This window comes from Fusarium graminearum, chromosome 1, assembly GCF_000240135.3.
Source record: "Fusarium graminearum PH-1 chromosome 1, whole genome shotgun sequence".
Classification (NCBI taxonomy): Eukaryota; Fungi; Ascomycota; class Sordariomycetes; order Hypocreales; family Nectriaceae; genus Fusarium; species Fusarium graminearum.
Window position 1 is genome coordinate 579,293 of NC_026474.1, and position 26,376 is coordinate 605,668.

Genomic DNA, 26,376 nt, shown 5'->3' on the forward strand with positions numbered 1-26,376 from the left:
CAAAGGTTAGCGCGAGTTTTACATGTCACAGGGGCTGCCGAGACAAGACATGACAATGCAATGCAGGCGGGCAGAAAAAAGGATGGCAAGCAAGCAAGCATCGCATTGGTGGCAGGACATGTTTCAAAGCGGCAGAGCAATGTTGAACAAGAAGCGGGGAGTTGGCTGACTTACCTCTCCAACCACAGTTGCCGTCGCCCATAATAGGGCGATAGTGAGAGTAGGTCTGGGGGAGGGCCTGGGATCATGCGACGTTAGAAATCAGGACAGAAAAAGCAACGGCAAAGGCAAAAGCAAAAGTAACCATGAGGCGTGTTTTGGATCAACGTACGATTGTCTTTTCAACGTAAACAGGGTCAGCCTTTGCGTACTCGTTGGTAATGGCATCGCTGAGGATTTTGTTCCCAACTTTGAGGCCCTAGATACAAAAAAGAGGTCAGCGAAGAAACACAAAATGACGCGCAGGGTGATGAACAGCTGCCACTCAGAATCGTAAGAGTCGCGATTTACCTCGAGAACAGGCTGATAGTGACGAGCAGCATCCTGCTGGGCGGCCATGCCGTGCTGGCCTTGATCCTCCATCTTGAGCACCACCTGGGTTGGGTATTGCTGGTGGCGGTGTTGGTGTAGTCTTGTGTGGTTCTGAAGTTGCGCTAAGCTTGGTGAGGAAGAAGGGTTTGAGTTTGAGGTTTGCGAAGGCGTAGAAACAGAAGCAGAGGCAGAGTTGGAGTAGGGCGATGAGGGGGGAGGTGCGGCTGAGGTGGAAAGCTGTTGTTGTCGAGGGGAAATATGCTGGTGGTGAACAAGATGCGGCTGGGGCGGATGTTGGTTCTGGTGTTGGTGGTGCAAAGGTAATTGTTGTTGTGGTTGATGAGTGTGAGATTGCGATTGCGATTGCAGCTGTGAATGCGACTGGGCAAGTTGCTGCTGCTGCTGCTGCTGCTGCTGCTGTGAGGGCGCTGAAGGGTTGTAGTATCCAGCGGTGGAAGTGGCCGTAGTGGTAGCGTTGGTTGTGGCAGTACCAGCGGTGGTCGCAGCAGTGTTAGTACCTCCACCTCCAGCGGACACGGGAAAGCCAAAGTCCAAGTTGGAAGCTAGGCCATACGACGCGAAGCTGGAGGAGGCAAAAGGCGTGGGTTGAGGCTGAAACATGCCCTCGAGGAAAGAGGATGACGAAGAAGAAGTGGAGGAGTAGAAAGTAATAACAGGTAATGGTAGGTAGTAGAGTCGTAGTAGTAATAGTGTGTGTATGTAATGGTGGTGAGAGAAATCAAGGCAATGGCAATGAATGGATGGATGGTCCCTCTCTTACTGGGGATGGGTAGGTTGCCTATCACTTTGGTCTATTCACTCTCTTTATTTCTCTCTCCCAAGTCACACGCAGTAATACTCTATGAATGGAGTGCAAGAAAATAAAGAGAATGGGATTGGAAGATGAGGCACACAACCCCATTAACAAAAGGATGGGGAGCATGGCGCTTTTAGGTGCTCAGGGCAGGCAACGGCGGACGAGCCACCCGTCTGATACTGCTATCTCACTGCTGTAGTGCCCTGTCACGACGCTCTGTGGTGGATCAAGAACCTGAACCTAGACGGACACCGACTTCACTCCCCCTCCTCTTTTTCTCTTTCTCTCTTCGGGTGCTGGCCGGTGGCCGTTCAGGTAAACCCAAACGCTCTCCAATGGGGCCCCGGGGGAGGGGGGTGGTTCACTGCAGGGATTGGAGAGCAGGGGTTACTATGGTCCAGCTGGCAGGGGTGGTTTGAACTGGACTCATAGGCTGGGCTGGACTGGACTCTGCGATCAAAAAGACAGCACGGGTGTGGCCCCGCGGGTAATTCTAGCGTCGGGGATCAACGTGTGTGTTATCTTGCGGGCGTGGATTTGTTAGGCGAGAGAGAGAGTCTCAGTCTGAGCTTACAACTAAACGGAAGCTGTACCCTTGGCCCTTGGCACTGTAGCGAGAAAGATTCACAGGACCCAAGAGGGGGCGGAGTGAGGGGGAATTGGAAAAGGGACCCGCGGGCGGGGCTGTTTTTTACTACACTCTACTCGAGTTGCGGCACAGGTTTAAATGATGGGAGGAAGAGAACCCGAGACAGCAATGATAGAATGTTGTATTATGGCTTGCAAACATGGATGATCATCGAACGATTGACAGCAGCAAAAAGAAAGCATGGACAACGCTAAAAAAGAAATCCCCGGGAAGTCAATCTTGCCCAATGCAACCTGGCAAATGCAGGACGGGAAAAAGACTATCTCGAAGCTCCGTCTTTTCAGTCAAGCAGACACGGATTGGATGGGCTAGCTACGGCATGAGGGAGAGAGTGTGTGGTGACACGAGAGATGGTTTCGTGCATGTAGGACAGGCCAGAGGAGGTGACACAGAGTACCTACAGAGGGGTGGTTTAATCTGGTATGCAAGTATGTAGGTATGTATTCCTGAGCTTGATTGATTGATTGATTGACTGACGAAAGGAAGCTTGAGCTAATAATACAGACAAAACCAAGACCAGCAATTAGCTCAACTGTCAGCATTAGCATCTGCATCTGCATCTTCTAGACCCGAGGCACAGAAAAAAAGAGGTGCCATGTTCTCGACTCCTCCTGGGTCTAGACAAAACAAGGTACCGTCCCCATCTCCATCCCACCTCGTGGCAGGCACGCTCAGCTTGGCATCTCTTTTTTGGCTAGGTAACGTTAGGCGTGATGGAGCAGAGTAGACGTGATGTGATGATCGCTTTATGGTGGATCGTACTCCACAAAGAGATGAGCAGTAGACAAAAAACAAGGATTGGGTTCATTAAACGGTTGGTGAAGTTTTTGTTACTTCTTTCCATGACGATCTCCCGTTGAGCCTGTCTCGATTACGTCGATGATGATGATACTTACTACCTGCGGCACGGAAGGATTAAGCTAACGCCTGTGCCGCCAGACCAAAAAACGAAACATCTTTAATGATAAGGCGGCTAACTAGCTGTATCGTAGTGGAGGTAGAGCATCAAGATCGATTCGCGGGGTGCAAACTTGAGTAAGCAAAGAGGCTACTATATCTAGACAAAGCACACGGCAAGAAACGATAGCGTAGATAGTAAAAGTTAGTCGGTCGGCTAGAGGTAATTACGGCGGTAATAAAAAGTGAAGGATTTGAACTAAAGATCGCGTAAGATAGACCAGCTGTAAGTTGATACGGCCAGGAACGAAGATGCCAAGACTCGAGATGAGCCGTGTTGTACTCGCCTACGGAGTAGGTAGGAGTGTTGATGGATTGCATAACTTTGAGTATGAGTTCATAATAGTTGATGAGTATTTGATGTATTAATTAATGCATAGAGTGTCTATATTGTAATCCAACCCATCCCATAGCTATCCATGGTAAAGTAATCTGCCGCTTTTACTGACAATACCATTGGTTCACCAACACCCATCACCCATCATCACCTCTCCTCTATACATTAGTCTAGGTAGTTAGCATGAATCACATCTCTCTAGTACAGCGATCGAATCGTTCACAATGGAGTTTCCCGTCCATCACTAACTCAAGTGGGGAATATCCAAAACACATCTAAAAGCAACGCCAAGACGCCTGGGCAATTAAACCCGTTGTTCCCCGGGAACCACATTCAAGGTAGCATCATTCATCACTTAGCGAGTTTTGTCTGTATCCTTTCTGTTGCCGCGGGCAGTGATACGATTATTACCGTTAGTTACAGTGTAGATTGTGTTTGTACCTGTATCTGCAAAGTTGGGAGTCTGCACTCATCCAATCAACCTATTATCCATGCTCCGTACAGCCTTTGCCTATCGGAAGACGGCCCGCTGACGGGAACTTGTGGATAAATGCTCCGTAATATTAAACTCAAAAAAAAAAGATACGAGGGATAAAAGAAACAAAGTTTAAACAAAAAAGATTCTTACAACGGTCTTTGATGCAAGGAACTTGAGTTATTACTGCACTGTACCAAACAGACCTTGTGGCAATAAATGAATGGATAGTGTGTTCTGAACCCCTGCCTTGTAACCCAGAGCCCAGTCTTGGCAAGGAATGTGAAGAGGGGGGTGACTGTCAACTTAGTAGACCATACAACTATTGACTGTTGGTTCTGTATTGCAAGCCATGCCAGGTCCCTTTTTCTCTCTAATTAATTAACTGCCACGCCTAGATCAAAACCTGTCAAGCAACAAAGTACGCCATTAAAACCGTTGCCTTCAAAGGGAGGGAGGGGTGTGACTAAACAACCTGCTGTGTCACCCACCCACCCAAAAAAAAAAGGCAGTTGGATCGAATTATTGGGCGGCATAAGCAGCATGTTTTTTTTCTTTCTTTCTTTCTTTCTTTTTTTCTTCTTCTTGACAACGTGGGAATGAGAAAATAACATCACCTCTCTTTTTACTGTAGAATTCCGTGCCGTGTGCTGTGCCGTTTGTTCGGCTGACCTGTTCCGTTCCCTGCGAGGATCCTTTTTTTATTCTGTTATGTACCTGAATATCCATTCCATCAATCAATACACCTTGTTGTTTTTTGAGCTGAAATAGATCTCTTGGTATCATATGATAATTATTCAACGGGAGCTTGTTCCGATGACAGCCACTTTTTCTTCAGCTGTCACACACCACACCGTGATAATAAGCCACGATCTACGTACCACTTCCAGGCCCATACCTACATACATCTGCATACATATTATTTTATATCATGATAGATAGAACAAGTCATAAAATACACGAACGGGGAAAAAGCAATTGTGCATGTCCATGTCTCATCCAACACCGGGTTCACGGGAACAAACCACGATACTTATCCAACACCAAGCCTTCATAGTACTTGGACCATTAGCTATTGTGAATCTGCATCAGACAAACATTCCAACCCGTGTTTCTTCCCGTCTACACAGAATCCTTTCACTCATTTACTTTTTGCTTAACCCCTTGCGTCACTAATCTGCACTTCTCGCAAGGTCACCACCCCTCGGGGAGACAAAAAGCTATCCGCCACCAACAGTATAAAAATGACATGTCAAAGCCAGCCTACAGTAGGGAGTACTCAGTCTACCTCTCTGTACGACTTCACTACATGCCCTCGTATCTCTTTATAATAAGATTTACATTGATTGTGCACCGAATGACGACTCTTCTTCTCTCAATGCATCAGGTATACATCGTCGATGCAGCCTCCCGCCGAGATCCAGCCATCATACATACATACATACATACATACATATATACATACATACATACATATATACATACATACATACATACAAGCAGCCGTATCAAACGGGCTCAAAGTAAACGACATGGCCCATCTCCCCATAACCAGCAAAAAGATCATCCTCTTTTCTTTCTTTCTCTGCTGTACACTCACACTCCCAGTAATAAAAAACCGTGACAAACAGAACAAGGTGTCAGCCGCATCTGCGTCGCCCCCCCATGTAATGCCGCTTTACCCCTCGCAGCTTCAAGTCCCGTCTTGTGTAACCCGACGACGTTGCATCAACCATGTCTTTTTTCTTGTCTTTGTTGCGTCAAAGGCGAAAGAGAGAAAAAGGAGGTGAAAGATCAGCGATTACAATTTCCAAGGAAGACGAATCGTTAAACCTTTTCTCACAGAGGTAAAAATCTGCATTGGTGACAAGGTCTTGCTTATCTGCCAAACAGGCTCTATGGTTCTTGTACTATAGTATAGATGATAAAATAAAACACATTACTCGTCAAAGACTCATGCTGTTGCACGGGGAAAACAGGGGATCAAGTCCGAAGACGGCGTCACTTCGGCCTTGGGTTCTTTACTCCCTCCCCGTCATGCTCTTTTTCTCTCTTGTCCTTCAAAAACAACTGGCCCGTAGTCGATGCTGTTACCCGGGTGGCGGCCATGATTCAACGCGATGAACCGTTGCAAAAAGCCTCGTACTATGCGAGATCCCGTCGACGCATGCCCAAACACGGAGGCACCCGCAGGACACCAGGTAACAAGATTTGCTTCTTTTCTCGATCCAGCAAGGGGCAGATTGAGTGAAACTGGAAACCCCGACAAACACGGACGGGCGAGACGGACGATTTGCGGATACCACCAGGTGTTTTGTTCTTCTGAACGGCAATTAATCTCTTCACTAGCAAGACCCCCTTCAAGCCCAAGCCGCTGCGGCAGCGATCTTGCCCTTCTTCCCGCGGTGTTGGCCTCCAGGCCTGCCTACCTTTCCGAGTAAGAGACCTCCTTCTATGTTCTGCTCGTCCGCAGCCGAATGCTCAATGTTGCGGAAACCATCGCCGTCTCTAAAGACAGCGCCAAACAGTTCAGAAATAGAACTCGTGAGTCCCTGGAGAGCTGCGATGCGCTCGGCATCTGCATCAGACGTAATCTCCAAGAGTCCCTCTTGCTGATTTATTCGACCGTTGATCTTGCCGTCAATAATAAGAAAACCAAGAATGTCTTGGACCTCGGGTTCGGAGATCTTGAGCTGCTTGGCAATCCACGACAGCTTCATGCGGGTGTAGGGTGCAATCAGTTTAACCACGCCCTTGGTTCGCATGTTTCGCGTGACTTCATCAATATTTTCAGCGATAAACGAGTCGTCCAGAATGTCCTGGTTACGCTGCAGCACCTTTTCGTACATGTGAACATCGTCCCGTTGATAAGCGTCCACCAAGTCCGTCATGGCCGATATTCGGGGGTCCGTCTTGTAGGGCTTGGTCTCTTGGGAGTCGAAGGGGTTGATGTCGGACTTCATCAGCATAGTGGTCAATAGGAGGTATTTCAGAACTTGGATTCGCTGTAGAGAGCCCGCTTCGTCGTAGTTTCGGAATGATTCGAAAAAGTCGCTCTGGGCCTCCTTCCAGTTCTCCTCGCTCATGTGCATCTTTCCACCGCACTCTCTGATGATGCCCATGATTCGGGGATGTGGCACAGCAGATTTGACCTTGAGGGCGCGCTGGTACAGAGCCTTGAGTTGTTTGTTATTCTTGGTCTCGGCGAACATCTGGATCTCGAGGGCGTAGATCTCAAGCGAGTATGTACCCTTGCTGGGATCGTCGCTGCCATCTTCTCTCTGGCAGGTCTTGTGTAGTTCCCGAAGTTTCTTGGAGACGGCCGTGTACTCCTTTCGGTCGAGGAGCAGCTTCGCTAGCTTGATGTTGGTCTTGAGCCATAGGCGCTCGTTGTTTGTGCTCTGGAAGCTCTGGAGTGTGAGGGAATAGAATTGCTCCATGCACTTGACAGCCTCGGGACCGTCTGCGCCTTTCTCAATGTAGTCGAGCATGTTGTTGATGGACTTTTCGGAGTAGTTCCGCGTGACAGCTGACTTGACGTATGTGAGGAGCTCGGCGTAGTGCTCAGCAGCCTACTCTGTTAGCATGAATTACCGCGCAAAGTGTGGACAACCAACCTTGTCGTATTGACCCAGCTTGAACTCAAGTTTTATGGCCTGCTTTATACCTTTGAAGCCCCATTCTCCCTTCTCGTCTTCGAGTGGCGGAATGCCTAGGAATTCGGAGATGGCATCTTCTGGGTCGGACAGCTTGAGCTGCTTGGCGTTGTAGTACTTGTTCTCGATATCGACATCGCCCGTCTCTTCGTCGTCGTCTTCTTCGTACTCGAAATCGTACCTATCGCAATTAGTTATAGGCGCTGCGCTTGTAGAGCTGGGGTTCGTACTGCTCCTCATCCGACTCTTGCATAAAATCCTCGTCGTCTGACATGGTGAATGAGGTGTGGTGGAGGAATTAGATTATAAGCGTCTGGTAGGTTGCGATACAATCGTGATGGCAAGGTCGAAGTATGGCGGAACAAAGAGTTGATTGAATTGAAGGTTGATGAATGATGATTGTTGGTTTAGATCCAGAAGCTGATGTGGAGCAGGCAGCCGCGGGGTGGGCTTATCGATAAGGCAGCTTAATGGAGGTCTAATAAAGCACTTGATGAAGTATAAAAAGATCCATCAACAAATCATTCCGCTTATTTAATAAAATATATTTATATATGAGAATATGATAACTTAAAATGTAAACTTCCAACTCATCCAACATGAGCTTGAGCAATGCCAGACGAAGGAAGCCTCACAGCAAAAAGCATAACAGTTGTCATCACAGCCAACACGCCAGTAATAACAAATGGCAATCCCATCCATGCATCGCCCATTTCGATGCCCTTGGCCAAGAGCCAGCTCATAGCTGGCGCAGTCATACCCATCATCACTTCAACAAGCGAAACAGTAGTGTTTAGCGTGGCGATGGTATGCGGCTCAACTAGAGCATTGAGCAAAGCTCTGCTGAGCGCAACAAACGAATTGCCGACGCTGACTATGATGAGAGAAATGATAAACAACCATGGACTTCCAGCTACGCCCATTATCATTAATCCGACCGTCATGATTGCGATGGTGACACGGGCAAGCAAAAGGTCTCTTGCGATAGGGCGTGACTTGTAGCGAGGAGACTTGTTGAGAGACTCTGATGTGACTGGTAGGATGATGAGATAGCAAACAACTGTCGCAATAATGCCGATTGTTGATATATATGTAGCCTATCATGGGTTAGCAATTTGTACCAGAGAATCTGCGAGCGACTCACCTTTGACCATGACCAGTCGAACCGCTTCGACATGTACTGCAGCATCACTCCCGTAAGTGTTATCCTCGTCGGAACAAACAACGCAACAGAAAACATGAGCATCATGATACTCTTGGAAGCAAAGATGAACCTCCACACATGCTGCATGTCGTTCTTGATGCTGAACCAAGCCTGCTTCAAAACACCCTTCCTCTCGCCATCAGCCTGCTCATTTTCGTCGTGTCTCTCATCGTCATCCTTGCGTCTCAGGTGCATCGTCTCAGGGATGAGGAGAATACACAGCGTTCCAAAGACCATGAAGCCAAACCCTATCCACATGGACAGCCAAGGGTCGTATTCAAGAAGCCATGCAGAGATGGGGTTGAAGATGACGTTGAAGACTAGAACGAGGGCGACTAGACGGAAGAACATGTCTGTTCGTTCGGCAACGGGCACAACGTCGGCTACGATGGTGTAGACCATTGCAACAGCCATCTGACCTCCACCGCCGATGAGGAAGAAGACACTATCGCCTAGAATGGCCCATATAGAAAATATGTCTGGGAAGAGTACTGAATTCTTGTCAGCGCATGTCACAAGTTGCGATTGAGAACCACTCACAAACTATCATGACCCAAAAGGTGGAAAGACAGCATCCAAGCATTGCCAAGAACAAGACAAGCCGTCTTCCATACTTGTCAGCTACAATACCATATGGAAACTGCGTCAAGATTGCTACAATTTGTAAGCCGAGGTCCACCAAAACAAAACATCCTGACTTACGAACTCCCATCTCAAACGCCTGCGCCCAACCCTGGACCATAGCCAGAGTCTTTTGCACGGGGCTATCCTTGCAGCGTGCATCCTCTACCCAGTAAGACTTGATATCATGGTCCGGATAATGTTGGCGACAGATAATATCCTCGATAATCTTTTTGGTAGGCGGAGTCATGATGAATTGGCTTACTTCCACCATGAGCAGTGCCATCATGCACATACCCAAGGCGCGTCGTCGAAATGCCTTTGACGGTCCATCTTGCTGAGGTGAAGTATTTTGTAAAAGGGGTGATTCTTCCGATGCGACTTGTGTCTCGGGGTCTACGTAGTCGCGCGTCGCCATGGTGAAGCAAATAAATACGCGCAACAAACGAATGCTATTTTTTCGCGACAATTGACGATCGCAAGTTAAAGAGAATGTTATTATATCATAGTAAGGAACGACATAAATTATGACGATGATGATGATGGAAAAGACAGACGCAATCGAGCGTCGTCTTTGGGTTGTTGTCCTGGAACTTTTGCGACAAATCTTTTGACGCGGATTGGTCGGCAACGCGGTGACGTCTCGAAATGCCTGCTTTTTTGCTTTGCTTACGGGAACGTTGCTCCGCCTTATCTTTCAGTTTGAGTTTCGTTAAGCTTCTTTTAGACAGAGACGCGCAAGCAACACCACGTACGTCTCGTGAAATGCTGACCAACAATGAACATATATCAATCAAGACTTGAGTTTTTATGTTTAAGCTTCTTGACTTGTTGAGTTGGTGGCGTTTACTACCAACGTATGCTTATTCCCAGTTTTCCCCAGATCTCACCAACACTAGAGGCTGCGCTACGCTACTGTTAGTGTGAGGGGATGACATGACGGATGATCAACTTGACTACAAGATTGAAGCTTGAATCGGCGATCCATATAATGACGTTAGACTACCGTTGTTCTCGGTCCGTACCGGAGGCTTGGAGACACCGGATCGGGCCCGACTCGGCCGGGCGTTTACTTGGCAGGACTGTTGGGACTGTGACCTACACAACATTTGGGACAGTCTCATTTGAAGAATGACGTAGAGACGGAGTGTGTTGTTTGAGGATTGCATCAAGGCATCGACGACAACAAGATGTAGTTCAAACCTCAGAACGATTGACCATGTCCAAAGCAGCTTCGAAAGACTCTGCTGAGCGAGTTTCTCTAGAACGCGATATTTTCATCTCATCTCCAGTCTCGTACTCTGTACAAGTCTTTCACTATCAGTAAAGACAGTGGTGGCCAAGGCCGGGGGATTTGATGCGAAGGCTGTTAGATGATATAGATACCCAAGCTCAACCTCATTCCCTTCCAAGCAAAGACATACAGCTCCCGTCCGCGTAAAAGTAAATCTGAATACCGGCCCTAGACTTCTCACTCAATCGGCTGGAAACCTTTATCCAGCCCGTCCCTACCCACAGATAACCTGGCGATCCCTCCAAAATCCTCTCCACCGCCAACACAGCCCCTAGACGCAACATGGATCCAGCTCCCATTAACCATCTAAATTCCTACCAAAGTGCCTTGCAGGGCTGACTAGCCAAGCAGAACTGAGGATTTCGTCTATAAAGAACAATGCCAAGCTCCGTCACCGTTACATTCAAGCTTACTCTCTACTCTTGGCTTTATACCTACCCCTTACCCTTTAACTTCAACGAGTATAAGCTCGTGGGTCCGCCGCCATGAGTTTAATTTCCTACCGCGACAAGGTATCTGATCCCTCGAGTCTGATCGCACCTATCACCTGGAGAAAATAATTCGTGTGCTATGGGACTTTGGTGCTGAACCTTGGTTGTTCACGTATATGGATCAATCGGATCAGAGCAGCGATATGGATACTATAATCCCTTCTACAAAGGAAAGATATATAAAGTTGACTCGCAATCTAGTCTAGAATAACCTCACTCACCATCACCTCACTCAACTCGCCCATCATGCCTTCCAAGTCCATCCTCGCATCTCTCCTCGCCGTCGCCCCCCTGGCCCTCGCCCAGAACCCATCATGCGACTGCTACATGACAGAAGGCCAATACTACAAAGACCACAGCTTCTTTGACTTCCGCTCCCTCTCCCAACACGCCGGCGTTCCTGCCCTGATCGACTCGATCCAGGGCAACGCCGAAGCCGGCTTCACATCCGATTTCTTCAACTGGGAGTCCGACTTCTCCAAAACGTGGGGTGCTCAGAAGTGGAACAATGGAAACGAGGAGTTTCCTATGCAAAACACTTATAACAACTTGTACATCGAGGAGAACAATGATGAGTCTCCTGCGAGTGATACGTGGTTGACTATGCGAACTGCGAGACATAATGGATTTCAGACTGCGTCCGAGTTTGAGTCTATGGTGAAGCATCAGTATGTTTCGCTGCGCATGTATGCTCGTACCAAGGGTTCGCCTGGTGCTTGCACAGCCATGTTTACGTATCGCGCCGGCGAAGACCTCGCATCTGTCCAAGAAGCCGACATCGAGGTCCTCACCAAGGATCCCCCCAACGTTATCCACTACACGAACCAGCCCTCATACACCTCTGAAGGCGGCGAAGTTGACGGCGCTCACCTCGGCGCTGCCCTTCCTGATGGTATTACATGGTCTACCTGGGCCAAGCACACTCTTGACTGGACACCCGACACGACGATCTGGAGGGTCAACGACAAGGAGCTCTGGCGCAACTCGTTCCAGGTGCCCCGGGACCCTGCGACGCTTAGCTTCAATGCTTGGAGCAACGGCGACACCTGGACTGGTACTATTCCCGAGGGCGGTGCTGCGTACCAGCAGATCCAGTGGATTGAGCTTTTGAGTGGACGCACAGACGGTGCTACTTGCTCGAGCGTTTGCAGTGTTGACAAGGGCGAGCCTGGTAAGGCTGTGCAGGTTTAGAGAACTGCATGCTTACTGGTGATGCCCGGTCGACGATTCAAGTATATATTTAGAAATGGAATTATTAGAAAGAATATATTTCACATATTTTTATTGACGGCAAGCCAGTAACCGTTTTATAAGTCATGATGAACTCCAAATAATAATTTTGCATGCGTTATACCCTTCAAAGAACCCCTAAACAGCCCAGTAGACGTCAATCTTGACTGACTCCACATGATTCACCCACGCAGTGAATCTCGCCTTGGCCCAGATAGTAATCACATCTCCCATCTTCAAATCCCTGACAAACGACCCGTCGGCTGTGTCTCGACCTCTGCCCGTCTCTTTATGCATCTTCTCAGCAGCTTCAGACTCGGGCTTGACGTTGTCTTGCCATGTCCACGTCACCACATGATCCTGCCACGTGCGGGAAGCTGTCTTGTTGTGCTGGATGACCCATTTGTCTTGCGGTTGCAGGGGATGATGGTAGCTCATCTTCTTTTCAGCATTTGGCTCAATTTCCGGGTAGAGAGGACGGAGAGCGCAGACGGGAAGAGGTACGGCCTCTGAGGTGTTTGACTTGTACCGGACATCGTAGGTACATACCGGATCGCCTGGAAATATTAGCATAGGAGCGCCAGGGTAGAGGAGGAAAACACGAGAGAACGTTCGGTGTAGTCCAGTCTCGGTTCCTTCCAGGTTTGTTCAACTTACAGATCTGCTCAGCATCAAACCTCTCCAACCCAGCCTCGAACCACGTCCAAGACCCATTAAACGTGCCTCGATTCTCCGGCTCACTACACCACCCCTGATCGTGACTCCGAATGGTAAAAACCACCTTTCTCACAGGATACTGCAACCTAGGCGTAGGATAATTCGCCAATGCTTCAAAGTAATCCTTTTCATGCTCCTTCTCCAACTTCTGAGGCTTCGCCTCGGTCATGTCATACGCCAGGATCTCAGCAAGCGCTTGTCTGCCTTGAAGACCAGTCAGACCCACAGGGTAAGACCGAAGCTAAAGACAGGTGTTAGTCTAGATCCCATGTCTCTGCTGACAGACAACACGTACCATGAATTTGTTCTGCAGAGGGCTTCCGCCGTTGACGGTGAGGGGACTTTGTTGTTGGAGGATATAGTCAACCTCGTTGCTTGAATGAGCCCAGTACTCTGCGAAATCGAAGATGATGTCGACAACGTCTGGGGGAAGCTTAGTGCCCTTTGTGAGCATGACGCGGGCGATTACCACGTCGATGGGCCGTATCTCATCTTCTGGAGAAGCTGGCTCTTTTCCATTCTGGTCTTCTGAGCGTTCGTATGGTGGGAGCATACTTTGGAGTCCGTGGATGACATTCTGGGGGATGCTTTGAGCCATGATGATGTAGGCGATGATGAAGCCGAGAATGTATTCCAGCATGTAAAATAATATTAATATTCTGCTGTGTATGAAATAAATAAGGGAATATAAAGCAGGTTTCACAACAATTTATTTAAAGAAAAGAGGTGACGCGTTTAAGCTTGATTCACCAAAGGCAACAGCTTCACACCACATTCACAGCCACCTTCCCTCTCGAAGCTCGCTTTGACGTCAATGGTACCGCCACGTGCTATCTTATCTTTGGAGCTCGCTATCTTATCGCACGTGCAATGGCATCATCCCTGACTAACGGCGTATCATCCCCGTTCCCCGTCCGGTCCCCCGCGCATCGGAGGGGTCCCTCAACTAAAAACGTCCGATTACCTATCCTCGATTACAAACACTCGAAATGCAGTTCAAGACAATTTTCTTCTTCTTACATACCCAATTCCCGCCATGATGAGGTCCTCGCGATCTCTCGCTGCGTCAACTCGCCAGCTAAGATCTGCCTTTAACCCTCACAACCTCCCACGTCTTGCCCTCAAACCCCAAAGCCTCCCATGTCTCGCCCTCGGAACTCGCAAGCTTCACTGCTCTGCGATCCGGAAGTCGGGCGTGGCCTCTAACCCGGCCATGTCCTTCCCGTGCCTCGACGCACTAGAATCACGCTCCGCAAAGCTCACAGACGACGACACCGAGCCCTCGTATACTTCCGGCGCAACCCTCAACTACCACCACAAGGAACCCTTCCTGCTCGACTGGGGCGGTATCCTGCCAGAGTTCAACATCGCTTACGAGACGTGGGGTGAGCTCAACGCCGACAAGTCCAACGCTATCCTTCTACACACCGGCCTATCCGCCTCGTCCCATGCGCATTCTACAGAAACAAACCCCAAACCAGGCTGGTGGGAGAAATTCATCGGTCCTGGCGGTCCTCTTGATACGAACAAGTACCACGTTATCTGCACAAATGTCATCGGCGGCTGCAATGGTTCAACAGGACCCAGCAGCGTCGATCCTGGAAACGGCGAGCGCTACGCAACTAGATTTCCCATCTTGACGATGGACGACATGGTCCGCGCCCAGTTCAAGCTTCTCGACCACCTCGGCATCGACAAGCTTTACGCCTCTGTCGGTTCCTCAATGGGCGGCATGCAATCCCTCGCCGCAGGCGTTCAATCGCCCTCGCGCGTCGGTCGCATCGTTTCCATCAGCGGATGCGCACGCTCCCATCCCTACAGTATCGCCATGCGCCATACCCAGCGCCAAGTCCTCATGATGGATCCCAACTGGAACCGCGGTTTCTACTACGGAAAGGTTCCTCCTCACGCAGGCATGAAGCTCGCTCGTGAGATCGCAACAGTGACATATCGTTCCGGACCAGAGTGGGAGCAGCGCTTTGGACGTCGTCGCGCTGACTCGAGCAAACCACCCGCCTTATGTCCCGACTTTCTCATCGAGACGTACCTCGACCACGCTGGTGAGAAGTGGTGTCTTAACTACGACCCCAACAGTCTTTTGTACGTTAGTAAAGCCATGGATCTTTTCGATCTCGGCATTGAACACCAGCGCGCAACTCACGCCCGTCGCCAAGACCGCGAGAAGAAACTCGCCTCAGGTGAAGCTTCCCCGCTGTCCTCCGACGCAGCTTGCAGTCTCACCCTCCCCAACAAGCCCTACGAGGAGCAGCCCGGATCTCACCCCGACCCGTCAGACCCTAATGTCGTGCCCGGTTCGCGACCACCTGAGGATCTAATCCACGGACTCACCCCGCTACGTGATACTCCTACGCTGGTGATGGGTGTCGCGAGCGATATCCTTTTCCCTGCTTGGCAGCAGCGCGAGGTAGCTGAGGCTATTCGCTTGGCTGGAAACCGCAATGTGACACATGTTGAATTGAGCGAGGAGATGAGCATGTTTGGACACGATACATTCTTGTTGGATCTCAAGTACATTGGTAACAATCTGCGCATGTTCCTGGGTTAGTAGGACGTCTAAAATATTGTAAAATTGGCGCTGTATCTTTTGTACTATACAATCACATAATGAAATTTACTCTACGCAACATCACAATTCACACATTCATGCAACATCACTCCTGTCAAAATAGCCATGTGAAACCAGGCTCAAAGCTCTGGATATCTATTCCTTAGACATTAACCACTAATCATGTCCCGATGATTATGAGTATATATATACATAAAGAAGAGAAAAAAAAGAATCGGGGGACAGGGGTATGTGATGATCTATAAGCGAACGACGCCATATGCAAGGGAAGAATATATAGTCAAAGAAATGGTGTGATAAGCGATTGACAGTACGCAAGAAAAGTCATGAGGCGTCTAGCCTCTTTTAAAAACCCAGCAGACGCTCCAGTGTAATGCGATTCCAAGAAATAAATGGCCCAATTAGATAAATCCAGGGTTGTTCGCATCAACCACGGGGTTGGGCGTTCTAACCTTGACAGCCTCTGCAGCGTGCGGCGCTGGGACGGTGATGGGGTTTGGTCGAGGGGGAGCTCGCTTGGCTTCGATGCGAGTCCTGCTACGGTCTCTGTCCCTGGGCTGCACAAAGTCCGCCATGACGGGTGAGATCAGTGGCCTGCCCTGGATAGGCTCAGGTCGCTGGTCATATGGTCCATCAATGTCAAACATCCGTGCGAGATTCTCACTCGAGCTGGAAATTGACTTTTGCAATGAGGGAAATGAAGGCGAAGGCAGACTTGGCGACCTATCGGAGATGGGCGAAGAAGCATACTGAGCGAGGCGTGGACTTAAGGAGGAGTCGGTAGCCTGTCCAGGAGATCGGGCGAACTGAGCCCGGAAGGGTGAGAGAGCAGCCGGAATAGCAGACTTGTGTGCTTCAGCGCGATCAAAGTCGTTCCAGTTGGGGGTACTTGGTGCATCGAAAGAGTCTGGAGCCACTGGTGATTCATTTCTGGGTGGAGGATACATGGGAGGCTGGCGACGCTGCTTCCTTGGTTCCAAGCCGTAGCCCTCCTTGTCAGGGGTCTGAGGCTCGGGTTGCTGAGGTCTACGTCCTCGGGGCAGGCCTTTTTGGATAGGGAATTCACCCTCCATGGGACTCTGTTGAAGGAAAGGACTGGTTGTCCTGGGTGGCTGAGCAGTTTGTTGTAGGAACGGACTGGCCGTTTGTGGCGGCTGAGGGCTGTGTGCACGAAAGGGACTCGCTGCTCGCGACGGCTCACAAGCCTGCTGGAGGAACGGGCTTGCCGTCCTGGGTGGCTCAGGGATACGCGCAGCGCGAACGAAACCATTATCATCAAAACTAGGGCCAACGGCACTCCTTGGTCCAGATCCAACAAGAGGAATGGTTGCAGAGCGCTCAGCGAGAGGAGCAGGAACTCGAACAGGTCGGCTAAGCTTTGGCTCAGAGTCGGTTCGCGGACGAAGACCCCGCGGGGGAGGCTGCAGAGGTAGGTTGATGAAGCCTGGGCTCGCAATTGTGTCGGGGGTTGCGCTCCTGGAGGCAATGTCGGGAGTGTTACTTCTACTGTTGCCCCTGCTGCTGCCGGGGTTCAATCGAGGTGGTGGCACAGGGGGGAGAGGAGAAGTAGGTGACCGGTATGGCGAAGGTAGAGGTTTCGTAGGCGGGGAAGAGTTTGGAGGCTGGTATGCCTTGTACTGCTTGGTTGGGTACTGTAATGGCTGGAGCGACTGTTGGTATCCTCGAGGGGGAGATCGAGGGAACTCGATGTCAAGTGGTGGTGAAGCTTCGCGACCTGGGAAAGAAGACAGAATGGGAGACGGCCCAGGTGAGTTCTGTTGAGGAGGTTGCGAAAGCGGAGAAGGCATAGGAGAGCGCGAAGGCGAGACAGGTCGCGTATCCTGTAGAGGCTCTGACAGCTGGCCAGGTTGAAGGATCTTGGGAGCTTGATGCATTGGCTTGGACGGCTGCGAAGGTTGGGGCGTCTGGATACGAGGAATCTCCTCTGCTGCTGCTGATGCCAGCGAAGACACCAAAGACAGGGGTGACATCGCATCACTGGCCGTTCGAGTTCTTGTCAAAGCTGTGTCGAGCATGCTGAGACTAGGACTTGACTGCATAGTCCTGAGAGGGCTCGCGGTTCTTGCGTTTCCAAGAGGGCTGGCTGTCCTGGTATTCACCAGAGGTTTAGGCTTGACGTTTGTATCGATCGGGCTCACTCTGCCTTCGCTTGCTGTGTCGATGCTCTTGCCTCCGATACTGCCCTTCCTGACAGTCTCACCAAAGTCGAACCCAGCAAAGTTTCCAGCAAGGCCTTCAGCCATGGGCTTGGGGGTATCACGAGGGTCGGTCTCCATGGTAAAGCTCGATTTTCTAGGCATGTGGAATGTGAATGTGTCGCGCTTAGCTGAGACGTTACGGATCACAGGAGACTCCCAGGTATCCTCGCTTCGCGCAACCGAGACAGCTGGGCTGGGCAGAGACATAGGACCGGCAGCGCTAGGCTTCTGGAGAGTGGGTGCGGTGGGCACGTTTTGACGGCTGCTCGAAGGTCGGTTGTCGGGAGAGAAGGGTCGCTCAGCGTTAACGATGGAAGGCGGAGGAGATGGATATCCATTGTTGGTTGTGGGAACGGGACTCCTTGTCCTGACTTCCTTGATTTCGGTTCCGAGATTAAATTCGAAGGTTTCAGGGTGGCTCGCGAGATCGTCGTGGGGCGTTGAGGGTATACTGCTGACAGAATCCTTTCCAAAGTGAATATTAAACGGGTTCGGAGGCTCTCTTGTTGACACAGCGGTTCCAGGACGTGTAGGTGTACCGGGTCTGTTGCCATCTGCGTTTACAGGGCTGGGCGCAACAAGACTTGTCGAGCTGCCGTTGCCGAAGCGTGTGTTGAGCTGCATGTCGGAGGCGTGGAATCGAGGGTTTCCCATTCCTGGTGCTCGCGGCGCACCGAGATCAACCATGGAAGAAGCGCCGCCTGCGCTGTTCATATAGGGCACGCGGGTCGGGGGCTCGAGTTGAGAGTGTGATGTGCCGGGACGAGCGAGATTTGGACGGGAGAAGTTGCTCTGTCGTTTGATCTCCCTTGCCGTGATTGTGGTAATAGTTTCGTATCCACTATCATTGTTGCTGTATGTGTCATTGCGATGCAGATGCTGTATTTGTTTTGTCGCTAACTTTTTGTCCCTGCGAGATTGATGGTAAGCCTGTATGTCTGACAGTGAGCCGAGAGAGAATGCTTACTGTGACTTTTTCCTGTCGCCTCCCAGTCTGAGGCCAAAGAAGGACACCATCTCGGATGTGAAGAGAATGGAAGGGGATCGAGACGATGACCTGTTGAATGTATCATGAGCGAGTGGCCACAGGTAGAATGATGTAAGGTTGCAAGTCAGGGCAAGGTCAGGTCTATGTCTAGGTCTAGGTACTCTTTCTGTGCATAATTCTAGAAGACCCAAAACCACCGACCGTTGCCCAGAAGAATGGACCGGAGTGGACTTACCGTAAAGTAGTACTAATGACCTAGGGGTCCCGCTCAACGGGGAGAGAGGAGGGGGCGTAATAGAGAAGCGAAGGTGAGGAAGCAAGTAAAGTGAAGTTAGAAGTAGGGATAGCCTAGGGATAGTCGGGGATAGTCTAGGGATAGTCTAGGGATAGCGCACAGGCGTTGAAAAGAACCAAGTGGGTTAATTTAAATCAGATGGGAAAGGATTGAATTGAAGTGTCCAATTTTAGGAACAAATTTGGGGTCGAAGATGACGACAGATGAACAAAGATGAATTAAAGATTCAACTGATGTTCATCACAACTTGAATCTTTGTCTTTTACCCAAGAAGAGAACTGAAGCCGTTAAAAGGGGCGTTATTCTTTCTGCTCGTTGTTGGTGTGGCTTGAGTTGGGACTGGATGGTTTGGACCTTTAGTTTGCTGCAAGCTTAAGAGCTAAAAAAGTAATGCAGGTACAAGATGACAAGCTCAGGGGCTCGACTTTTTCTCTTGTCCAATCTGTTGTCGCGGGGTGACTTTTTTCGGTCTCTTTAGTTGATCTCTCGTCCTCTTTTTTAGATGGGTTCTCGTCTTGGAAAATAGGGGAAAAGCCAAGAATAGACAAGACTTGCACTATTTTAGAGTAAAGAGAAGGGGAAAAAAGAGGAGAAAAAGACACAACTGCCACAGACAGTGTTGACTTGGATCAACAAAGGTAAGAGAGCTAAATTGATCGTCGCGAAGGAAGAGGCTGAACTGAAAGGAGTGGAATAGAGGGGACTGCGCCTCTAAAGACAAAAGGAGTGTAGAAATGACGGACGAGAGGATGGGAAATTTCGATATGATGCAGATGCAGGTCAAAAAAAGATACCCGAGACATACAAAGAAAAGGAACGTGAACGGACACACGGCAGACAGGGAGAGACAAAGACTCAAGTCAGACCAAAGACACGGCAAGGCGACACAGACAAGACTTGTCAATGTCGATCCCTAATGAGACAGCGTCACATTCTCCTTGGGAGCGCGCCTATTCAGTACTAACCTGCGGATAGGTTCCCTATGCAATGGCAAGGCAATGCAAGACTAAGCTAAGCCAGGCTTGGAACTGATGGCATTTGTGGATCAACAATTGAATACCTAGGTAGTTCTCCAGCAAAAACAGATCGAGATGTTGATTGCGCCAATCTATTCACTAACCCACGTTGTCAATACATATATTTAGAAATCCTCATTAAATAGATCTAATCAGTTCATATCCTCAAGCGAGCATTCAAATTCGAATTCACAGACACTCTCACCTGAGTAATCTAGGTGGCGTTCCTCAGTCATCTCAGGGGTCCTTGCAGGCCGTGACAAGGGTCCCTTATTCATAATCCCAAGACTCAAGGGGCGCGGCTCCTCTAAACCAATCAATAACGATCGTCATACAGGCTTTCCATAAAAGCTCTTTTTTTTTTTGCTTATACTTATTTATCTCGCTTGGCAAGTTCGATACTGAACTGACTGGATAGGATACGCCGTTGAAACGAAACAGGTTCCTCTTTAAAAACTGCCCATCATGCACAATGCGAATAGTTTCTCCGTCCGCGTTATTTCCCCGGCACTTCAAGTTTCCGTTTATAAGTGGAGGTTTTTTGTCTTTTAAAGGGTTATACTACTACTTCGGTATAACCGTTGGGATTGTAGATGCACTTCAGCTTCAGGCGTCTCAAGATACAGCAAGCGAGATGGTATGCCCCAGTCGTCTCAAACTCGGTTCTGTTTGAACTCTTATGCCATTAACCACATACCGTTCTATAAACGAGGGGCAAAAGACGACTCTAACGCATGTGTGCTTGGATTCGCATGGTGTTTTACGATGGAACAGTAGTGCAGGTTAGTTTCATCTATAAAAATAGTGCACAGCTCTAGGGTACAAGATGTAGATGGAATAAGTTTGATCTATAATATTGAACTACTTACTGACTAGCTTCCCTCAATGTATCAGACAAATTTACCACTCATGGCATAAGAATGGGCTTTTTAAACTGTTGATTTTGATATCACAAGACTCAGGAGGTCAAATTGGCTGCTGTTCACTACCCAGGCTTCGTCTTATCGATTAAAGTGTTCTAACTTCAATGCGCGACACAATGATACCCTAGACATGAACACATCTGAATGTGCACCCCAAAACAACTGACTAAACCATTCAATTTTATACCATCAGCAATCGAGACTTCTTTTGCTACCCTAACGACTAGGTATCGCCATAACAAACCCATACGCCTGCAAAGCATGACAAACCCTTCCCAACTCCATAAATGTGATCCAAATAGCTAAACCACCTCTTCTTTAAAGCCCCATGTAATGTCAAGTCTATCGATATATCCACCTCGTGCATCAACATCAAGACACACCTCACAACTGCTCCAGCAACTTTCTCCTCCGTCGCTCAATCAGCTCCTCCTGCACCTCCTCCAACGTCGGCAAAACCCACGTATTCCCATCTCCCGTATCTCCAGGCAGAGCCTCCCACCCATCCGGCACGTCTCTCGGTCCTGTTTTAAGCATGTGGTCTACCGCTTGCCTCTCCTTCTCAGCTTCGTACGCGAGTAACTCTTCATCTTCTTCGTCGGGCGCATAACCGTAGTACGCCGCGTCCACATTCCTTCTCATATCATGCCTTTCCTCAAGCGGCTTCTCATCGCCCTGATTCTTCGCCGCTTCAAAAAGTTCCTTGACACCGGGAAGTTCGCGCGCTCTTCCAAAGTACTTGTAGCCTTTTCCGCTGCCGGGTATCTCGCGGCCCTGATCATCATAAATCTTGCCGCCGCCGCGCATGTAGTTTGGACCACCGAGGTTGCGGATTTGTATCTCCCACATGTGCTTCTCGCGCATGAGCTTGTTGATCTCGTCGTTCAGGTCGCGGATCTGGTAGTCGCTGAGGATGGGCTCCTGGATGCGGGACATCTTGCGCGAGATCTCCTTGAGGACTTGGCCGCGCCATTTTTCGCAGGCGGGGATGGTTGTGACTTCGGTGATGAGCTTGGGACGGCGGGTGCGGCCGGCGTCGATGATGCCTAGGTCTGCTGCTTGGGCTTCGCGAAAGCGAAACAGCATAGACTGGGCCTTTTCCGAGTTACGAGCCTGACATTGTTAGTTGTCATGGGTCAGAATACTTGCTGTGACAAAGGGCTGCTTACCATTTTGACGGATCTGCTGCGAAAAGAGTCGAGCGATAGACAATAGCGAACAATTGTTAAGTGTTGATGTCGACCCAGCTAACCCCAAGTCAAGCAAGTTTTCCCAGCCACTCCAGCCTCGTTTAGAGCTTCCCGCCTACGCCACAGCGCCACAATTAGAGCTGCCCCCAACTTCAGCCTGGTCCGTCGCGCGCTGAACCGCGACTTGGAAATTCAACCATCATGAGTTTCGACTGACAGCTGCCAAACGGCCGTCAACCACAAAAAAAAAGAGAACGCAGTGAGTGCCGCGCTAGTAATCAAATCCTCACTTGGAGAATTATAAATAACAGCCTGCTCCTCCTCTTCTCTCTCTTCTTTCTTTCCTCTTCATCGCTTCTCATCCTCCAGACTTCGACTGCGAGCCCAAAAGCGATCTTTGCTATACCCTCGAGTGCTTCGGCATTCAACATCATTGCTAACCAACTGCTTCTTTTCCTTTGTCATTTCCTTCCCATTTGTTTTATCATGGGGCCCCCCGACTCCGACGCCTGGTTTCTCCAGGTAAGGTAAGTATCATGTCACACTCCCCTGCTTCCATCACCATCCTCTCTTCCTGTCTTTTTGTGCTTGGGTTTCTTTTTGCTTTCGCTTTGTTTTTTGACCTGGGTTGGGGGGGCGTTCTGGGTTGCTTTCTTAGATTTTTTGAGGGATAGACAGGTATAGACGGCGGCGCAAGGCGTTAGGCGTTCGGCGTTATCTGCTCTTCATCCTGTACTTCCCCTCCGTTTGTTGTTACTCATCCCCAGGTCTGCTATGATGAGACCGTTCACACCGAGCTTTAGGTGATTCCCCCTCTCTGGGTATGCCTACCTTGGTGGTCATCCCAGCATATGGTAGAAAGTGTACCTCACACAAGAACAGAGATCTGAGCAGACCTTTTTGAAGCATTTCTTTCCTTTGCCTTGTTTCCTTCTTTTCTTTTCATTCCCGATTTCGCATTTGCCTAGTGTAGCCGCTATGACAGATAATCTTTTTGCTTTCAAGTGAAGCAGAGTCTCTCCCGCTGGACGACCCCTTCTGGGCGTTGGACATGGAACAGAGAATCGCTCGTGATGTAGCGCACGATATAGTTTTCAATCGGAGCAGGCTTGGCAATTTGCGGAGGAGGGAACTGTTTGTTTTGGAGGGATTATGAGGTGCGGGGAGGAATTCTTTGAGATACGATTATGTTGCCCGGTGATGATCCATCGACCAAAAAGCCAAATTTGCAGGCAGCAGTGGCAGGCTTCACGTCAAAGACGGTCGCATCTAACTGCTTCGAGTTGTCATTGAGAACCCAAGAGAGCTAATCTGAGGGACCAACAACATATTCCATCTCATGAATCACATGTACTTTAGACATAGACAGTTGTAGACAGACACTGGTAGACACAGACAATCGTACACACAGTTGCAGACAGACACAGACAGTTGTAGACAGTTGTAGACAGTTGTAGACAGACAGCTGTACGAAAAAAGAACAAGTGCATATTCTATAGTTTACTTTTAGTCCTGCTCTACACTATAATGTTGCACGATTCCCAACTGTGGTGTCATTAAAAAAACAAAAAAGCCGGTACTTCCATCCTCCGCCTCTTCCTCTATTGTGTCTTCTTGTCCAGAAACGTCTTGGGGACTGGCTTGCTGTACAGCCAAATAAAGCAGAACGAGATGAATCCGATAATGGTGGCCCAGGTGCCAGCAATGCCAGTCCAAGCGCCATTGATACTGTAGCTTCGGTCATACTCATCATGAGCTAAGTGGCGGACGCTGACGGTGTTCTTCTTCTCGATGTAGGTCAAAAAGGCGCGCTTGTAGTTGACCTTGAAGTTGAAGATGCCATGTTGATCGGGCAGGGTGAAGTTGGTAGAGTAAATGGTCTCGTGGTCGTTGGAGAGAATGGGCTTCAATGGGAGGCGCCAGAAAGGAGACAGCATGGTGAATTCAAGCTGGATCTCGTCGTCTTCGGGAGTCTGGTAGGGTTGCCAGGTGTTCCAGGCATACTCGGACAGGGACATGTTGTAAGACTAGAGTGTGTTAGAAATGATCAACGAAAAGTCGGGTGGGCTTCAACTTACAACATCATTCTTGACGCGGTATCCCGCAGGGTTGGTCTCGTTGCTGCCATCGAGACGGTGCTCAATGCTGTTGACTCGCAAAACACCCAACTCCTGGAAAGTCCAAGCAGCCACGTTGGTGACAAACTCACGGTTAGCAGGGAACTGAGGCTTGCCGCCCTGTCGGGCAACCTTTGTGTCAAAAGTCTTGTCCTGGAGCATCTCAGCGGAGCCAATGACAGTAATGCGCGCAGAGTTGCGAGCCTGGAAGACGGTGACGAGGTTGACCTGTGTACCAGCAGCAAACAGATCATCAGTCTCAATGGTCTTGTTTTGGTCCTTGGGGTTGTAGATGTAGGCCGTAGGAGGGGCTCGAAGAACAGGCGTGATGAGTTCACCATTGCCGAGTCTGTGACCGAGAGCGTGAGGAACGGAGAGGAATGCGCCAGGTATCTCAAAGTAGTCCTTTCTGCCAGGGAGGATGTTGCGAGGGGCCTCGACAACGAGGACGTCGTGGTCCTCGGAGGCGGAAATGGTGTCGTAAGAGAAGTGGTCGACGACCTTGCCAGTGCGCTCCTCGGGGACCATAATCTCAAGCTCCATGAGGGCGGCGTCGAGAGCGGAAGGCACGACGTGGTTGGATGACATGGTGACGAGGAGGTTACCACCAGCAGTGACGAATTCGAGAATGAGCTGGGGAGTCAGATTGGGTCCAAGACCTGCGCAAGAATTAGCATATCCATCAACACCAAGAGACCAAAAATGACGAACCCTTGATCTTGGTGGGGAGGAAGACGAGGTGATCATAAGTCCTCTCGCCGTGCAGGAACAAAGCTAGGCTTTCAGTCTTTGGTGATTCAAACGTGATCTGGTAGCCTCGCTCTATCAATTGTAAGCTTCAGTGTCCAAAACAATCGCCAATGGGGATGAATACCAGACAAGTCGCGGAAAAAGGTTGTGTAGGCCTCCTTGTCTGCTGGGCTGTCCGTCACAACCAGCATACGGTTTCCTGCTGTGCTCACGGCTGAAACCAGCGCCGCGAAGAGAAAGAGCACAAGGCTCAAAAGTGACCGCATTCTGGCAGAGATAACAATGGCGGGAAATGTGGTTGATTTTTTTTGTGTTGAATGTGGTCTCTCCCTGCGAGGTGTAAGTTGATGGACTGGCGTGGACAGCTTGCGCTTTAGAACTAGAGCTCTCTACACGTAGTTTAGAGGTAGGTACTACTGGCCGGAGGTGAGCTTGCGTTTTGGGATACGTAGCCTTCAGTGGGGGAAGTGAAACACCTTGCGCTAGACTTGTTGAAGTAGTGTTCAAGTTCTTAAAAGGTTAGTGAGTATGTGTGCGGGACGAATAATCCGACACCTTCGGCTTGGTTTTTCCGCTCCTACGATTGGACCGTTGCTTGGAGAGCCAAAGCCCATCATCACCACCAAAAGACCCGACGACAAACCCACCCTCAGATCTCTCGTCAATTGAGTACGAATCGCTCCTCTACTATATAATAACCACCGCTAACGTTGTTCCGTACAGGTCATCATGTCCGCCGCACCCTTCTTCTGGCGAGCTCCCCTCAAGTACTGCCGCTGGGCAGCCCGCGAGCGTCCCGCCCTCTTCTGGTCCGTCATCATCGGCGCTGCTGGTCCCGTTGCCATGCCCATTGTACCTCCGATCCGACACTACTTTGGCGATATTGATGCGCCCCCGGTTCCTGTGACCTACCCCAGTGCGTTTCTCTCCAGATTGGGTTTCGTGATGTACAGCAGACTAACATCCATACAGTTCCCAATACTCCCAGGAAACAGCTCACCGGCTACGACGATTAAGATCTCGAATTAAAGAGGAAGGAAATAACACGGCTCGGAACAGAAAAGAAGAAGCGAGCATACACTATTGTACAAACTACGGCGTCACCAGAGAAAGCGCTACAGCGGAGGGGGAGGAATATCATAGAGGAATTAAGGGACAAGAGTCGACGTCCAAAATTTACCAGCAATTGACGCTCCAATTCGATTTTCTACATCCAATCAATACCGACCACAACGCTTTCGAGACATATGTATACACGTCGTGCGCCCACTTGCGCGAGCCAACGCTTTTCTAAATATGCGGCTAAGATCAA

General features: G+C 49.6%; 12 protein-coding genes across 12 annotated transcripts; 4 read left to right on the forward strand and 8 right to left on the reverse strand.

Annotated features, from left to right (window-relative positions):
- Positions 1 to 322: 322 nt before the first annotated feature.
- On the reverse strand, positions 323 to 1,152 carry FGSG_11700 (uncharacterized protein; the record flags this gene model as incomplete). Its single annotated transcript, XM_011317494.1, has 2 exons — positions 323 to 418; positions 511 to 1,152. 2 exons carry the CDS (start codon positions 1,150 to 1,152, stop codon positions 323 to 325), a joined length of 738 nt encoding a protein of 245 aa, XP_011315796.1.
- A 984-nt stretch (positions 1,153 to 2,136) lies between these two features.
- On the forward strand, positions 2,137 to 2,564 carry FGSG_00181 (uncharacterized protein; the record flags this gene model as incomplete). The annotated part of the gene is made up of 2 exons (XM_011317495.1): positions 2,137 to 2,425; positions 2,518 to 2,564. 2 exons carry the CDS (start codon positions 2,137 to 2,139, stop codon positions 2,562 to 2,564), a joined length of 336 nt encoding a protein of 111 aa, XP_011315797.1.
- A 3,562-nt stretch (positions 2,565 to 6,126) lies between these two features.
- Positions 6,127 to 7,696, reverse strand: FGSG_00182 (COP9 signalosome complex subunit 2; the record flags this gene model as incomplete). The annotated part of the gene is made up of 3 exons (XM_011317496.1): positions 6,127 to 7,338; positions 7,384 to 7,603; positions 7,653 to 7,696. The coding sequence occupies 3 exons, from the start codon at positions 7,694 to 7,696 to the stop codon at positions 6,127 to 6,129; spliced, it is 1,476 nt and encodes a 491-aa protein (XP_011315798.1).
- A 316-nt stretch (positions 7,697 to 8,012) lies between these two features.
- On the reverse strand, positions 8,013 to 9,665 carry FGSG_00183 (uncharacterized protein; the record flags this gene model as incomplete). The annotated part of the gene is made up of 5 exons (XM_011317497.1): positions 8,013 to 8,519; positions 8,567 to 9,078; positions 9,167 to 9,280; positions 9,329 to 9,511; positions 9,545 to 9,665. The coding sequence occupies 5 exons, from the start codon at positions 9,663 to 9,665 to the stop codon at positions 8,013 to 8,015; spliced, it is 1,437 nt and encodes a 478-aa protein (XP_011315799.1).
- Positions 9,666 to 11,278: 1,613 nt separating this feature from the next.
- Positions 11,279 to 12,223, forward strand: FGSG_00184 (uncharacterized protein; the record flags this gene model as incomplete). Its single annotated transcript, XM_011317498.1, has 1 exon — positions 11,279 to 12,223. The coding sequence occupies one exon, from the start codon at positions 11,279 to 11,281 to the stop codon at positions 12,221 to 12,223; it is 945 nt and encodes a 314-aa protein (XP_011315800.1).
- An 83-nt stretch (positions 12,224 to 12,306) lies between these two features.
- FGSG_00185 (uncharacterized protein) lies at positions 12,307 to 13,654 on the reverse strand. Its single transcript, XM_011317499.1, has 3 exons — positions 13,275 to 13,654; positions 12,920 to 13,220; positions 12,307 to 12,819 (listed from the first exon to the last, which is right to left on the reverse strand). Exons 1-3 carry the CDS (start codon positions 13,575 to 13,577, stop codon positions 12,401 to 12,403), a joined length of 1,023 nt encoding a protein of 340 aa, XP_011315801.1. The 5' UTR covers positions 13,578 to 13,654; the 3' UTR covers positions 12,307 to 12,400.
- Positions 13,655 to 14,015: 361 nt separating this feature from the next.
- FGSG_00186 (uncharacterized protein) lies at positions 14,016 to 15,635 on the forward strand (the record flags this gene model as incomplete). The annotated part of the gene is made up of 1 exon (XM_011317500.1): positions 14,016 to 15,635. The coding sequence occupies one exon, from the start codon at positions 14,016 to 14,018 to the stop codon at positions 15,543 to 15,545; it is 1,530 nt and encodes a 509-aa protein (XP_011315802.1). The 3' UTR covers positions 15,546 to 15,635.
- A 332-nt stretch (positions 15,636 to 15,967) lies between these two features.
- Positions 15,968 to 16,639, reverse strand: FGSG_11701 (uncharacterized protein; the record flags this gene model as incomplete). The annotated part of the gene is made up of 1 exon (XM_011317501.1): positions 15,968 to 16,639. One exon carries the CDS (start codon positions 16,637 to 16,639, stop codon positions 15,968 to 15,970), a length of 672 nt encoding a protein of 223 aa, XP_011315803.1.
- Positions 16,640 to 17,609: 970 nt separating this feature from the next.
- FGSG_11702 (uncharacterized protein) lies at positions 17,610 to 18,409 on the reverse strand (the record flags this gene model as incomplete). The annotated part of the gene is made up of 2 exons (XM_011317502.1): positions 17,610 to 17,675; positions 17,726 to 18,409. The coding sequence occupies 2 exons, from the start codon at positions 18,407 to 18,409 to the stop codon at positions 17,610 to 17,612; spliced, it is 750 nt and encodes a 249-aa protein (XP_011315804.1).
- Positions 18,410 to 21,171: 2,762 nt separating this feature from the next.
- On the reverse strand, positions 21,172 to 22,214 carry FGSG_00188 (pre-mRNA-splicing factor isy-1). The gene is made up of 2 exons (XM_011317503.1): positions 22,177 to 22,214; positions 21,172 to 22,120 (listed from the first exon to the last, which is right to left on the reverse strand). Exons 1-2 carry the CDS (start codon positions 22,177 to 22,179, stop codon positions 21,392 to 21,394), a joined length of 732 nt encoding a protein of 243 aa, XP_011315805.1. The 5' UTR covers positions 22,180 to 22,214; the 3' UTR covers positions 21,172 to 21,391.
- A 1,584-nt stretch (positions 22,215 to 23,798) lies between these two features.
- FGSG_00189 (uncharacterized protein) lies at positions 23,799 to 25,330 on the reverse strand (the record flags this gene model as incomplete). Its single annotated transcript, XM_011317504.1, has 4 exons — positions 23,799 to 24,224; positions 24,276 to 24,973; positions 25,026 to 25,136; positions 25,189 to 25,330. The coding sequence occupies 4 exons, from the start codon at positions 25,328 to 25,330 to the stop codon at positions 23,799 to 23,801; spliced, it is 1,377 nt and encodes a 458-aa protein (XP_011315806.1).
- A 324-nt stretch (positions 25,331 to 25,654) lies between these two features.
- Positions 25,655 to 26,374, forward strand: FGSG_00190 (uncharacterized protein). The gene is made up of 3 exons (XM_011317505.1): positions 25,655 to 25,733; positions 25,788 to 25,980; positions 26,037 to 26,374. The coding sequence occupies exons 2-3, from the start codon at positions 25,794 to 25,796 to the stop codon at positions 26,078 to 26,080; spliced, it is 231 nt and encodes a 76-aa protein (XP_011315807.1). The 5' UTR covers positions 25,655 to 25,733; positions 25,788 to 25,793; the 3' UTR covers positions 26,081 to 26,374.
- Positions 26,375 to 26,376: the final 2 nt, after the last annotated feature.

What these genes read in the sequence shown, in the direction of transcription:
- FGSG_00185 (XM_011317499.1), bottom strand. Translation starts at nt 13,577, where the DNA reads ATGGCTCAAAGCATCCCCCAGAATGTCATCCACGGACTCCAAAGTATG. An exon ending in CTCTGCAGAACAAATTCATG is followed by an intron (nt 13,221 to 13,274) that starts GTACGTGTTGTC and finishes ACCTGTCTTTAG; the next exon opens with CTTCGGTCTTACCCTGTGGG. An exon ending in GTTTGATGCTGAGCAGATCT is followed by an intron (nt 12,820 to 12,919) that starts GTAAGTTGAACA and finishes TAATATTTCCAG; the next exon opens with GCGATCCGGTATGTACCTAC.
- FGSG_00190 (XM_011317505.1), top strand. Translation starts at nt 25,794, where the DNA reads ATGTCCGCCGCACCCTTCTTCTGGCGAGCTCCCCTCAAGTACTGCCGC. An exon ending in GGTTCCTGTGACCTACCCCA is followed by an intron (nt 25,981 to 26,036) that starts GTGCGTTTCTCT and finishes ACATCCATACAG; the next exon opens with TTCCCAATACTCCCAGGAAA.